The following is a 12,566-nucleotide window of genomic DNA, read 5'->3' as shown; positions in this document are numbered from 1 at the left end:
TATCTAAGATACCATTTACAGTCTGCAGTGTACGACGTCAGTCCAATAAAGCTGCCATTTTGGACGGCCAGGAACCTCCCGGAATGTTTGTTCTTGATGAGCACAGCTCTCTCAGAGCTCTGGTCCCTCTCATCCACCAGTAGGACCCACTCCTCTGCCCCGTACGGACTGACCTTGGTGTACGCGTACTCGCCATTGGGGTCAAACCCTGCAATGAGACACACCGTTCACAGTTAAATCCTCAAGTGTTAATGATCAATCCATAATCTTTTTTTTTGTGAATGAATTAAACACTTTAAGCAATCTGTATGGTGGAGCGGTGGTTCCCAAACTGGGGGTCCCCAGATGATTAGCTTAATATGCAACATTGTTTTCTCACTCAACATAAACAAACCAACATACAATGAATAAAATAATAAGACCATTACTACGTCAAAAGTAACCAACAAACTATGTTTTAAAAAATGGTCAAGCATTGGTCAAATTGTCAAATATTTCCTAAGAAAGAGGCATTTTTTAAAATGGCTGATCTACAAGCTCACAACGCCTTACTAGGTTTGCTATTTTCACAATATGTATCTGTGGAACAGAGTCAAACTAAATGTAATGCCTTAACTCCTACAATTCCAAGTGCTTGTCAAGGTGGGGTGTCCCCAGTTCAAATATGATAATTTTGGGGGGTCACGGTCTGAAAAGTTTGGGAACCCTTGTGAGTATGTTTTTATCATCCTATAACTAACTAGTAGATCTGCAGTGGTTGGAGAAGGTCGCCCTACTCTTACATTTATTGTTGGTGTCGGGAGGACACCTACTGGTTGCAAGAGGTATTGCATGAGGCTCAAACTTTGGTTTCATTTGTATTTCTAGGATAAATTTACACTGAGGATTTTACTGTGTAGGATAAGTAATACATTATTCTATTATAAGACAATGCATTGAAGAGACTTTCTTTGTTTTGACAGAATTTCCAATTGTACATAAATAAGAAATAAAGATGCCTGTTCTTTTTTTCCTAGGCATCCACGTAATGTTTACATCACGGTGTTAAAATAAACAACACTTTGTTCCTCCAAAGTCCTTCCTGGTTCTTTTGGTAAGGTGGTAGTCTCTAGAACAGTGGGGTCCGGGGGTCCCCGGGCGTTCCTGGGGATCCCTTGCTAAGTTTTAACCACTTTAACCCTATACATTGGCTATTTGAAAATAGCCGATGTATATGTGCTTTAAAAAAAGATCTTGAACAAATTTGAAATTCTTGTATGGGGGTCCATTCTCCCTTGCACAACGTATTTTCAGATGGGGGTCCATGGCCAAATGAATATCAATGTGGGTGTCCTTGACATGATAGTCTGAGAGCCACTGGTCTAGAGGCATGTGAACAGAGACGGCTGTGGGTTCAAATCCCTTATGTCATGTCCCAGGCCGTTGGTGTAAACTCATCCCTATGTGCCTCATAATGCTACATGACTTGTGTTTGACGAGCGACACCAATATGAAGAAACAAAGCCTACATTAGACTTAAGACTGTGGTTTTCAATTGATGAACTGTGTGACTGTGAGGAAGGCCCCCCCTCATTAAACAGAAAGCCCCTCACTCACCCAGGTATCCATTGGTGACCACATTGCGGTAGTATTTACACCCGCTCCCCTTCACCTCCTCCCAGTAGCCGTTCTCTCCTGCCTCCTGGTGGAGCTCCACAGTGTTCCTTCTCTCACTCTCTGGATGCAGTTTATGCTCACCTGTTGGATGGATATAGGCATGGGTTTGGTTGTTTATAATGGCAGAAAATTAAGGCATTTTAACTCCACCCCTGTGTGTGGGAATGAAAACAGCCAATCACAGGACACATACACTAAACCCCATCCATCTACATGCTGTATTCTGTACAGTCATGGAGCTTCCGCTGCCTCTGACAGGAAGAAGACACAGACATGATAATGTGATGGTGGGCTGTAAACACGCCCCTGAAGGGAAAGACAGTAAAAGCAGCAGATCTACCCGGCCCACAGGTTGGGAGTCGCTGCACTAAACCATAACAGAGGGAGAAACAGATGAAGTACAGAGAAGAGTGGAGGTTGTGAAGGGTTAATAGCAACAGAGCAGCCTCTCAGTCAGTGACGCAATCTGAAGTGAAACTCAAAGTGTTCATGTAGTTTGGTGGCAGCGCGCACACACACATGCTCTCTACTAAAGAACCTTCAGTTCAACAGGATATTTGCTGAAACATTGTGAACGTAAAGACCGGTGAGTACATGAGATAAGGATTTATTATTCTGTAACAGAGAACAAAGGCATATTAAACAGTATCCAGACATGATCTCCCCTTAATTTTGTTTTCCTGGAAATCCTGTAGTCTAATCGTTCAGTTGGTAAAACGACAGGCTTCCCCTACAGTATGTGCCAACATTATTGAGGTCTATTCTAATGTGATGATCCAGATGAGATTCATAACTATTAAGCTGTGAGTAGTAGCATTCAAGAATTACACTTTTCCCCCCAATGTTTATTTTCAGTGTCTAGTAATGGCGTGTTCCAGCAGTCTGTCTGAAGAGCAGTTCCTGTGTTCTATCTGTCTGGACGTGTTCACTGATCAAATGACCACTCCATGTGGACACAACTACTGCAAAACCTGCATCACACATTACTGGGACACTAGTGATGTGTGTCAATATAAACACATGGGACTCTATTTCTTCTATAGATAGAAGCTTTTGCCATATTTCAATATACTATTTTTCGATCTATTTGTCGACCTCCAGTGACTGGGTACGTGGCATATAGCCAAAGCTAATTAGCATCAGGATGTACCCGACTGTTTCAACAGAGGAATACCAAAAATTGCTTCAAAGGATTGCAGTGCTGGAAACGGACTTAAACTATTTAAGAGTTAATGTGGAAGTGAATCAACATTATGGAATTCCACAGTCTCAGAGCAACGGACAAGACCATGACAAAGCTTTCTCATGGAACACTCTCGGGGCAAAGCCAAAGGCTTTGAAGGGGCGAATAACTGGCAGAACTCGGAGCCCTGTGATTACAGATCTGACCGGCTGGCCTGCGCTACCACCCGCGCGTCACCATCATCGCCCCCGGACACAGGGTACCGCGTCTTTCACCCCCCTTCAACAGCGGAAAACTGCCAACGGGAGATCTACAAACAAATCTCCCAAAACATCGAGTGCTGAGCGTCAACTGTGGAAAACTGCCAAGGGGAGATCTACAAACAAATCTCCCAAAACATCGAGTGCTGAGTGTCCGGTGCGGCTGGGAAATAGATTCAGCCCATTGCTTCAGGACCCCAGATGCCCGTCTGATGACAGACCAAACAAATCTTCTTCACCCAGCAGGGTAAGAACCAAGAGTAACTCAGAAGGAAAAAGGCTATATGATGAGCCTGAATTTCTGATCATAGGGGATGCCGCTATTAAAGATGTTAAAAGCTTGATAAGAAGAAAGGCAAAAGTGTTATGCTTCCCCAAAGACAAAGTCTCTGACATGAATGACAGAATTCTGAATCTTGTCGCTGAACACCCAACGGTGAAAACCCTGATTTTGCACGTTGGCACATGTGATACAGAGGACAAACAGTCAGAAATCCTAAAACGGAATTTCACTGCCTTATTCAGCAAAATCAGCTCACTTGATGTGAAGGTGTGCATCAGCGGCCCAATACCACCTACAAGAGGCGGCGATGAACGTTTCAGTAGACTGTCTGCACTGAGCAAATGGCTTTCAACTACGTGCACCAACAAATCTGTACATTTTATTGACAATTTCAATTTTTTTTGGGATAGAAGACACCTATTTTCCTCGGACGGGCTTAAATTGAACAAGCTGGGAGCAAAATTGTTCATGTCTAACCTTTTCTATAATGTTCCTATGTCTTCACCAAGCTCTCCCAAGGCCAGAGCACAAGATTCCATAACAACAGATAGTGCTCTGTTATCTGCTACCGCTGCTGAAAAACATGAATGGCTTTGTGTAGACGCTACCACACCATCCCCCACCGCTGCTGAGGGGGAGGGGGGCGCCACACCCCCCCCTACCAAGGATGGTGGAACAGCCATAACAAATGAACTCTCTGATAACTCGGAAACAAAAACAAAAGCTGATGACAGCCTGGAGGAGATTGTCGACTCTGATGACAGCCTGGAGGAGATTGTCGACTCTGCAGCCACGGTCTGCAGAGGGGAGGGATGGACTCTCGATGAGAGGGAGGGATGGACTCTCGATGAGGAAGATCAACCAACTCTATCACCTTCCTCCTCCTCATCATCATCTTTTTCCCTGTCCCCAATACCCCTTCTGGAGTTCACCAGTAGCATGAACGACTTGATTAAAGAGGGGACTAGAATCACCCCCCAAATCAAACGCCAGGCCCCACAACCATCAACCGTGCCCTGCCCCCCAACCATCCCCCCTCGACGGTTGACGCTGTTGGCACTAGCGATACAGAGGCGCAAGATCAGGAACGAAGAACGTGAAGAACAGCGCAAGAATTGTCCCTACGAATTGTCCCTACGTCTAGAGAATACATTTGACTGCTGAGATAGGCAGGGTCCATTATGCATAGCCAAAATCATGTCTGGGCCCAAGGCTATTTCAGTTAGCCTTGTTGAAAACAAGGTTTACAATATTCCCACTGTTATCTCAAATAGAGCCTCCGGGACAAGGAGTGACTTTAAACACTCTGCAAATATAGCAAATTTAACACGCATTCCCTGTAGAGGCAACAGCCAGATAGTTGAATGCCTGAAGCTAAACCTGGCCCTATTTAACATCAGGTCACTTAAAGGAGAATTCCGGACAAATTAAGTGTTATCTTTGATGTCTCGTTACTCACCTACCGATGTGAAAAGTAGCGTTATTTTTTTTCATATATTCCCCTGTCGTCATTTTTTAAACACCCTCCGTTGTTATAATGGGAGCGTGAGGGTTAGTGAAATTCGTCTATTATAACCGACGCAAAGTTGTTTTTTTCACTACTAGTATTCATAGTAGAGTCTCATGATAGTCAAACATGCGTTGAAACTATCTGCGAGGCTGCCGTCAATGGCGAACGATTTAACACTGGTTGCTTGTTTCTTCCAGAACCTGGCAACTCGTGTTGCCAGATTCTGGAAAACAAGCAACCAGTGTTAAATCGTTCGCCATTGACGGCAGCCTCGCAGATAGTTTCAACGCATGTTTGACTATCATGAGACTCTACTATGAATACTAGTAGTGAAAAAAACAACTTTGCGTCGGTTATAATAGACGAACTTCACTAACCCTCACGCTCCCATTATAACAACGGAGGGTGTTTAAAAAATGACGACAGGGGAATATATGAAAAAAAATAACGCTACTTTTCACATCGGTAGGTGAGTAACGAGACATCAAAGATAACACTTAATTTGTCCGGAATTCTCCTTTAATGACAAGTCTTCCTCTGTAAATGATATCATCTGTAAAGAGAAACTAGATATTATCTTTTTAACAGAAACTTGGCTTGGATCTGATGGAGCGGTGCCCCTAGCTGCAGCATGCCCACCAAAGTACAGTTTCATTCACTCAGGACGTGAGGGAAAAAGAGGAGGTGGTCTGGCGAATATCTTTTCTGACACTTTAAAATTCAAACCTCTGCCAAACCTCGGCAGTTTTAAATCATTTGAATACCAGGCCACCATATTGGAGAGTCAATCCTCTGTGCTTATGATTAGTATGTATCGACCTCCAAAGTGCAGCAAAGCCTTATTTCTAACAGAAATATCAGAACTTTTATCTATCTGTTCCACTAATTATGACAGAACTCTGATTACTGGAGATGCTAATCTACATGTTGACATTGTTTCGGATGTTGTGGCTATGGGTTTCCTACAGTTACTGCACAACTTTGACTTTATTCAACATGTTGTTGGGCCAACACATAAACATGGCCATACCCTGGACTTGGTGATCACTAAAGGTTTGAATATCACTGTTGACAGTATTATTGATAAGCCCGAACTAACAGACCACTATTTATTGTGTTTTAATATGACTGTCTCTGATCTAGGGAAAAACAATACAGAATATACTATAAAAAAACGTTTTTTTAGCTCATCTGCAGCAAACGAGTTTCCTCGTCATCTGGCGTGTGTGCAGGTGCCCCCCCTACTTGATGCTCCCTCAGTGAATGATATGGTTCAACATTTTAATCTCAAATTAGAGTCAGCTCTCGACATAGTGGCTCCTATGAAAACTAAAAAGAAACTTAACTCTAGAGTAACACCCTGGATCGACACGCACATGCGCTCACTCAAGAAAGAATGTCGTAAAGCTGAGCGAATTTGGAGAAAAAACAAACTCACTGTCCACCTAGAGATCTTTAAGAAGTCAACAGTGGCCTATAACAAAGCACTGCGCTTGGCAAGGCAGGCATATTTTTCACGCATTATCAATGACAACAAGCAAAATGCCAGAGTCTTATTCTCTACCATTGAACATCTCTTAAACCCCCCCCAGGCTTACAAGGAGTCGCTCCCTGCTTCTAAAGCTAAGTGTGATGAGTTCGCATCCTTTTTTGAAAACAAAATTTTTAGCATTCGAGCTGGTATTATAAATGCTGCTGCTAGCACTGCAAATGCGGCAAATGGTGCATGGTGCAAAAATGTAGATCCCTCCAGAGGAAGCCTAATATCATTCTGCGCAATTAATGAAGAGGAACTCCGTAAAACTATATCACAGATGACATCATCATCTTGCTCACTGGATGTAGTACCCACCCCGTTTCTCAAAGAGGTTTTAGACAGTGTTATTGGAGATATCCTAAGAATTGTAAACAGCTCTCTACTTTCAGGCGTCTTTCCAGACTCACTGAAAACGGCTGTAGTCAGGCCGCTACTCAAGAAACACAACCTTGATCCATTGGTGCTGGGTAATTATAGACCAATCTCAAATCTGCCATTCTTGGGCAAGGTCTTAGAAAAAACTATCTTTCATCAACTGGATGTGTTCCTACAGAACAATAAGGTTCATAACAAATTCCAATCTGGCTTCAGGAAAGGTCATAGTACAGAAACAGCACTTGTAAAAGTAATTAATGATCTAAGGGTGTCCGCTGACGACAAAAATGTATCTGTTCTCCTACTTCTTGACTTAACCGCTGCTTTTGATACGATTGATCACACAATTCTACTACAACGTTTGGAGTACTGGATTGGTTTGTCAGGCACAGCCTTGTCTTGGTTTCACTCTTACCTAACAGGCAGAAGCTATTTTGTCAGTCTAGCTAACTTTGACTCAGACAAACACAACATCTGTTCTGGTATTCCACAGGGCTCAATTCTGGGTCCCTTATTGTTCTCCCTGTATATACTACCGCTGGGAGAACTCATCGCCGATCACGGAGTGAACTTCCATTTCTATGCTGATGATACCCAGCTGTATCTTTCAGTAGCTCCAGACGACCCCTGCGCTCTAGACCCATTGTTGACCTGTCTGTCCAGTATAAAATGCTGGATGAGTGAGAACTTTCTTAAGCTAAATGAGGATAAAACAGAAGTTCTCATAATTGGCTCCAGTGAGCAGAGAGAATCAATAACAAGTAGACTTGGTAACCTGGCTGTAGAAAGTAACACCACAGTAAAGAACCTGGGGGTGATTATCGATTCTGAATTGAATTTCAATACACACATTAATCATGTCACCAAGATTGCTTTCTTTCATCTTAGAAATATTGCGCGAATTAGAGACTATCTGTCGTTAGACGATGCAAAGACGCTGATCCACGCTTTTGTTTTCTCTCGGCTTGATTACTGCAACGCACTCTACTCTGGCCTGCCAAAGAAAACAACTGACAGATTACAACTTGTTCAAAATGCGGCAGCCAGAATTTTAACTAAAACCAGGATGAGAGAACATATCACTCCAGTTCTTGCTTCACTACACTGGCTCCCGGTTGTTTTTAGGATTGATTTTAAAATTCTTTTAATAGTTTATAAAGCTCTAAATGGTCTGGCACCTACCTACCTCTCTGACTGCCTAGAGAGATATGTTCCAAACCGGGCCCTCAGGTCTTCAAGTGCTGACCTGCTCGAGGTGCCTACAATGACATATAAAAAATACGGTGAAGCAGCATTCTGCTTTTACGGACCGACAGTGTGGAATAAACTCCCATTACACCTAAGACAGGCAGCCTCTGTCGATAGCTTTAAAGCACAGCTCAAGACCTATTACTTCACTCTTGCTTTTAGCTGATTCTTTGGTTGATTTTTAATTCCTCACTGTATTCCCTATTTTAATGTTGTTTTATGCCTTTGCTTTTGCTTGCTTTTATTTTATTTTATTTTATCTTTGTTTGCTTTATTGTTAAATTGGTTCTAACTGTAATTGTATTATTGCTCTGTAAAGCACTTTGAGCTGCATTTCATGTCATGAAAGGTGCTATACAAATAAAGTTTATTATTATTATTATTAATGTCCACTTTGCAACGAAACCTTCGATAAGAGACCAAAGTTCTCTGCTAATAAAGTCGTCTCTGAGATGGCTGATCAGTACAGGAAGTCAAAGCAGCTGAAAAATAATTCCAAAGTAAACCAGGAACCTGCTGAACCAGATGAAGTCTCCTGTGACGTCTGTACTGAGACCAAGCTCAAGGCCGTGAAGTCCTGCCTGGTGTGTCTGACCTCCTACTGTGAGACTCACCTGGAGCCTCACCACAGAGCCACACCGTTAAAACGACACAAACTAATCGATCCTGTAAAGAACCTGGAAGACATTCTGTGTAAGAAACATGACAGACCTCTGGAGCTGTTCTGTAAGACTGACCACATGTGCGTTTGTCAGTTCTGCACCGAGTCAGACCACAAGTTACATCAAATTGTGTCTCTGGAAGAGGCGTATGAAGACAAGAAGGCTGAGCTGGGAAAGTCAGAGGCTGGAGTTCAGCAGATGATCCAAGAGAGACAAGCGAAGATTCAGGAGGTCAAACACTCAGTACAGCTCAGCAAGAAAGATGCAGACAGAGAGACAGCAGACAGTGTGCAGGTCTTCACTGCTCTCATCCGCTGTATTGAGAAAAGCCAGGCTGAGGTCATTGATGTGATTGAAGAGAAGCAGAAAACAACAGAGAAACAGGCTGATGGCTTCATTATAGAGCTGGAACAGGAAATCACTGAGTTAAAGAAGAGAAGCTCTGAGCTGAAGCAGCTCTCACACACTGAAGACCACCTCCTCCAGAACATCCCATCCATCAACACCCCTCCACCCACCAAGGACTGGACAAAGGTCAATGTCCATCAGTCTCCACATGTAGGGACAGTGAGGACAGCTGTGGCTCAGCTGGAGAAGACAGTCAGTCAAGAGATGGAGAAGCTGTGTGATGCTGAGCTGAGGAGGATCCAGCAATATGCAGTGGATGTAACTCTGGACCCTGATACAGCACACTGCAATCTCATCCTGTCTAAGGATGGAAAACAAGTGAATGATGGAGTTTTAAAGAAGAAACTCCCAGATAACAAAGAGAGATTCTCTGATTGTTCCTGTGTCTTGGGAAAACAAGGATTCCCCTCAGGAAGGTTTTACTATGAGATTCAGGTTAAAGGGAAGGCTGAGTGGGATTTAGGAGTGGCCAGAGAGTCCATCAACAGGAAAGGGGAAATCACAGTGACCCCTGACGATGGTTACTGGACTATAGGGTTGGAGAATGGAAATGAGTTTTGGGCTAATGCTGGCCCTTCTGTCCTCCTCCCTGTAAGAGAGAAGGTCCAGAAAGTTGGCGTGTATGTGGATTATGAGGAGGGTCTGGTCTCCTTTTATGATGTGGAGACCAGAGTTCATCTCTACTCTTTCACTGGCTGCACCTTCACTGAGAAACTCTATCCATTCTTCAGTCCATGTGACAATGATAGTGGTAAAAACTCTGCTCCTCTGAACATCTCTCCTGTCATTCACACTGATTAGACTCATTTAATCCTCAATTTTACATGAAAATGATAATCTTCAGCAAAGACAACAAATGTGTATGGAAGGGCTAATTTGCATGTTTATTTTTCGTTTACTGTCATTTCAAATTAAGCCATTTAACTGTTGTTCCTAACAGATGTATTCTTTTGGCAGTGGTGAAAAGTAACTAAGTACATATACTTAAGTGCGTTTTTGAGGTACTTTTACTTCATTTGAGTATTTATTTTTCTCAATACTTTCTACTCCACTACATCTCGAGAGGCAAATATTGTACTTTTTACTCAACTTTGTAGTTGAGTAAAAAGTACAATAATGTATTTATTTGAAAACTTTAGTTACAAGTTACTTTGTAGATGTATATTATTATTACAAAACATACAATAACCACTTAAGATCTATGTTATACTTTGGCTGTTCAAAAATTGCTGATCTACAAGCTGACAACCTGTGGCGAAGCTTGTAGATCGGCTAATTGCGATAAAGTTTGGCACATTTCTACACATATTTGTGCTTTTACTTCGGTACTGTAAGTATTTGATGCCAAAACGTTTGAAATTTTACTCAACTAAAACTTTGAATACAGGCCTTTACTTATAGCGTTGCTGTCGGGCAGAATCTACATATTTTAACTTTTTGTGTTTTTTCATAATTTAACGCCCTACTTGATCACACAAAAGCATCAAAAGTAGCAGATCTTTGAATCCTGAAAAGTAACAGTTTTGGACATAAGAGGTTTCCACTCGACAGAGACGATAGTACAGTATTCTTATATTGTGCTATTGCTACTTTTTACTGAGTACTTCTGAGTACGTCTATTGGTGCATTAGTTCAACTGACTGAGAAACTTTATTCATTCGTCATTCTTTATTCCTCATCCTAATAATAATGGTAACAACTCTGTTCCTCTGATCAGCTCTCCTGTCAATCACATCGGTTAGACTTTTCCTTACCATGTCTAAAAGAGATGTAATTATTGCATTATTACATAATGTTGATTTGGAAATTGCATTTTATATTACAACGGCATATATTATATTGCAACGGCGTGGGTCGAACAAAAAGGTAAGCAAGAGCGGGGGTTGAAGCGAAGGACGCGCGTCTGTTGTTGTTGTGGCGATGCAGAGATTTCAATGGCCGCCGCTTCGTGTTGTTTCGGCTGTGGCCGTCGGCGTTCGATTGTGCTGACGGTAAACGGTGCGAAAGTGTTTCCAAATCTTACATTCAAATACATGCAAATCCTAACATTAAACATTACCTTTTTTGCCACCAATTTGTAAAAATAAGCGTTGTAAAATAAACATGTAAAAATTTCATATGAATCCTTAACTTTAACTTCTTAAAAGTAAGATTTTCTTATTATTATTTTATAATATAAATAAAGTTGAAGTTGTCTACATGTGTCTCTGTGTGTCTCTGGACAAATTTGACCAAATATGAACATGCCTGATGTCACAGTATGTCATACGCTGACCTCGAACTAATGTGCAGAAACCTGGGTACCGCTGGATAGCGATATATAATATATATTACATTATAATATATAAACAAGCACAGTACTGAGGTCATAGTAGGCTACTGATGTCATAGTAGTGACATCATAGACTGTTGGTCGTTTTCCAAGTACTATTTTGGCAGCACAATGCCAGGCAAAATGGTTGCTGATATACAGACAGACTCAGTACTGACAGTATAGTACTGATGTCATAGACACCATAGTCCAGTGGTTCTCAAACATTGTCATGTCAAGGACCCCTCAAATTAAAGCGTATTTGACCACGGACCCCCATCTGAAAAGATTGTGTGCCTGGGACCCCTATACAAGAGTCTTTTGGAAAAATGCATGATTGTTTTGCGTAGGTATAAGGACTTGGCCTAACAAAGGTTTTCAGTTGTGAGGTTTCATTTTTACTTGAATCCATGGTTACTTAAGATTGGGACACATCTTATAACCTAATATCCAAACTAACCACTGACACTGAAGGCTTGGAACTTAATAGTTCAAATGCATTGTGGGTAAAATTCCTGTTTAACAATACCCGGTATTGTTTAACACACAGCCACGCAACAAGTTACTGCATGTACCTTACTCTTATTGTCATTGTGCTGCGCCCAAGCCTCAACTTAATCCTTATGCTCAAACAAATGGTGTTGTTTTTTTTGTCAGCGTGGATATCATACATGGAGACAAACAAACAAAACACAGGTAGAGTGGTGACAGACCTGACTCACAGAGCAGCAAGTAAGTAGGTCGGAGAGGCTTGTTGTCGGTATCAGCCAAGAACGCGGGAGAAACACTTCCCCGAAGTCCCGTTTCAATGCACTAGTCCAGTGGTTTTCAACCTTTTTCATATCAAGGACCATTATTTATTCGGCATTTGAGCCACGGACTACCATTTGATGAGATTTAGACTCTCAGACCCAAAACTTAGAATATTCTGTCATCGTTGGATAAGATTTTGTCCACAATTCCATGCTGTATTGATGTTGGTACCATAGGAGAGACAACAGGCAAACGTTGATCAAAATAACAATTCTTTAATTAAGTAATGCAGATGTTTAATAATTATTTAACTCTTGAGAGTGTAAAATGAAACCAAATGGACCCTTACAGGTCCATTTGGTTTCATTTTACGCTCTCAA

General features: G+C 41.9%; 1 protein-coding gene across 1 annotated transcript; it reads left to right on the top strand.

Moving 5' to 3' along the window:
* The first annotated feature begins 2,128 nt into the window (after positions 1-2,128).
* On the top strand, positions 2,129-10,200 carry LOC308099063 (E3 ubiquitin-protein ligase TRIM39-like). Its single transcript, XM_080447630.1, has 2 exons — positions 2,129-2,666; positions 8,438-10,200. Exons 1-2 carry the CDS (start codon positions 2,521-2,523, stop codon positions 9,921-9,923), a joined length of 1,632 nt encoding a protein of 543 aa, XP_080303756.1. The 5' UTR covers positions 2,129-2,520; the 3' UTR covers positions 9,924-10,200.
* Positions 10,201-12,566: the final 2,366 nt, after the last annotated feature.

The sequence above is a fragment of the Gymnoscopelus braueri genome (assembly GCF_963280865.1).
Source record: "Gymnoscopelus braueri genome assembly, chromosome: 2".
Lineage (NCBI taxonomy): Eukaryota > Metazoa > Chordata > Actinopteri > Myctophiformes > Myctophidae > Gymnoscopelus > Gymnoscopelus braueri.
This window is presented reverse-complemented; position numbering and strand designations above follow the sequence as displayed.

Bases quoted from the DNA above. Each gene is read 5' to 3' on its own strand.
- LOC308099063 (XM_080447630.1), top strand. From the start codon at position 2,521: ATGGCGTGTTCCAGCAGTCTGTCTGAAGAGCAGTTCCTGTGTTCTATC. The intron at 2,667-8,437 runs ATATAAACACAT...TTATTATTATTA, and splicing joins GACACTAGTGATGTGTGTCA to ATGTCCACTTTGCAACGAAA.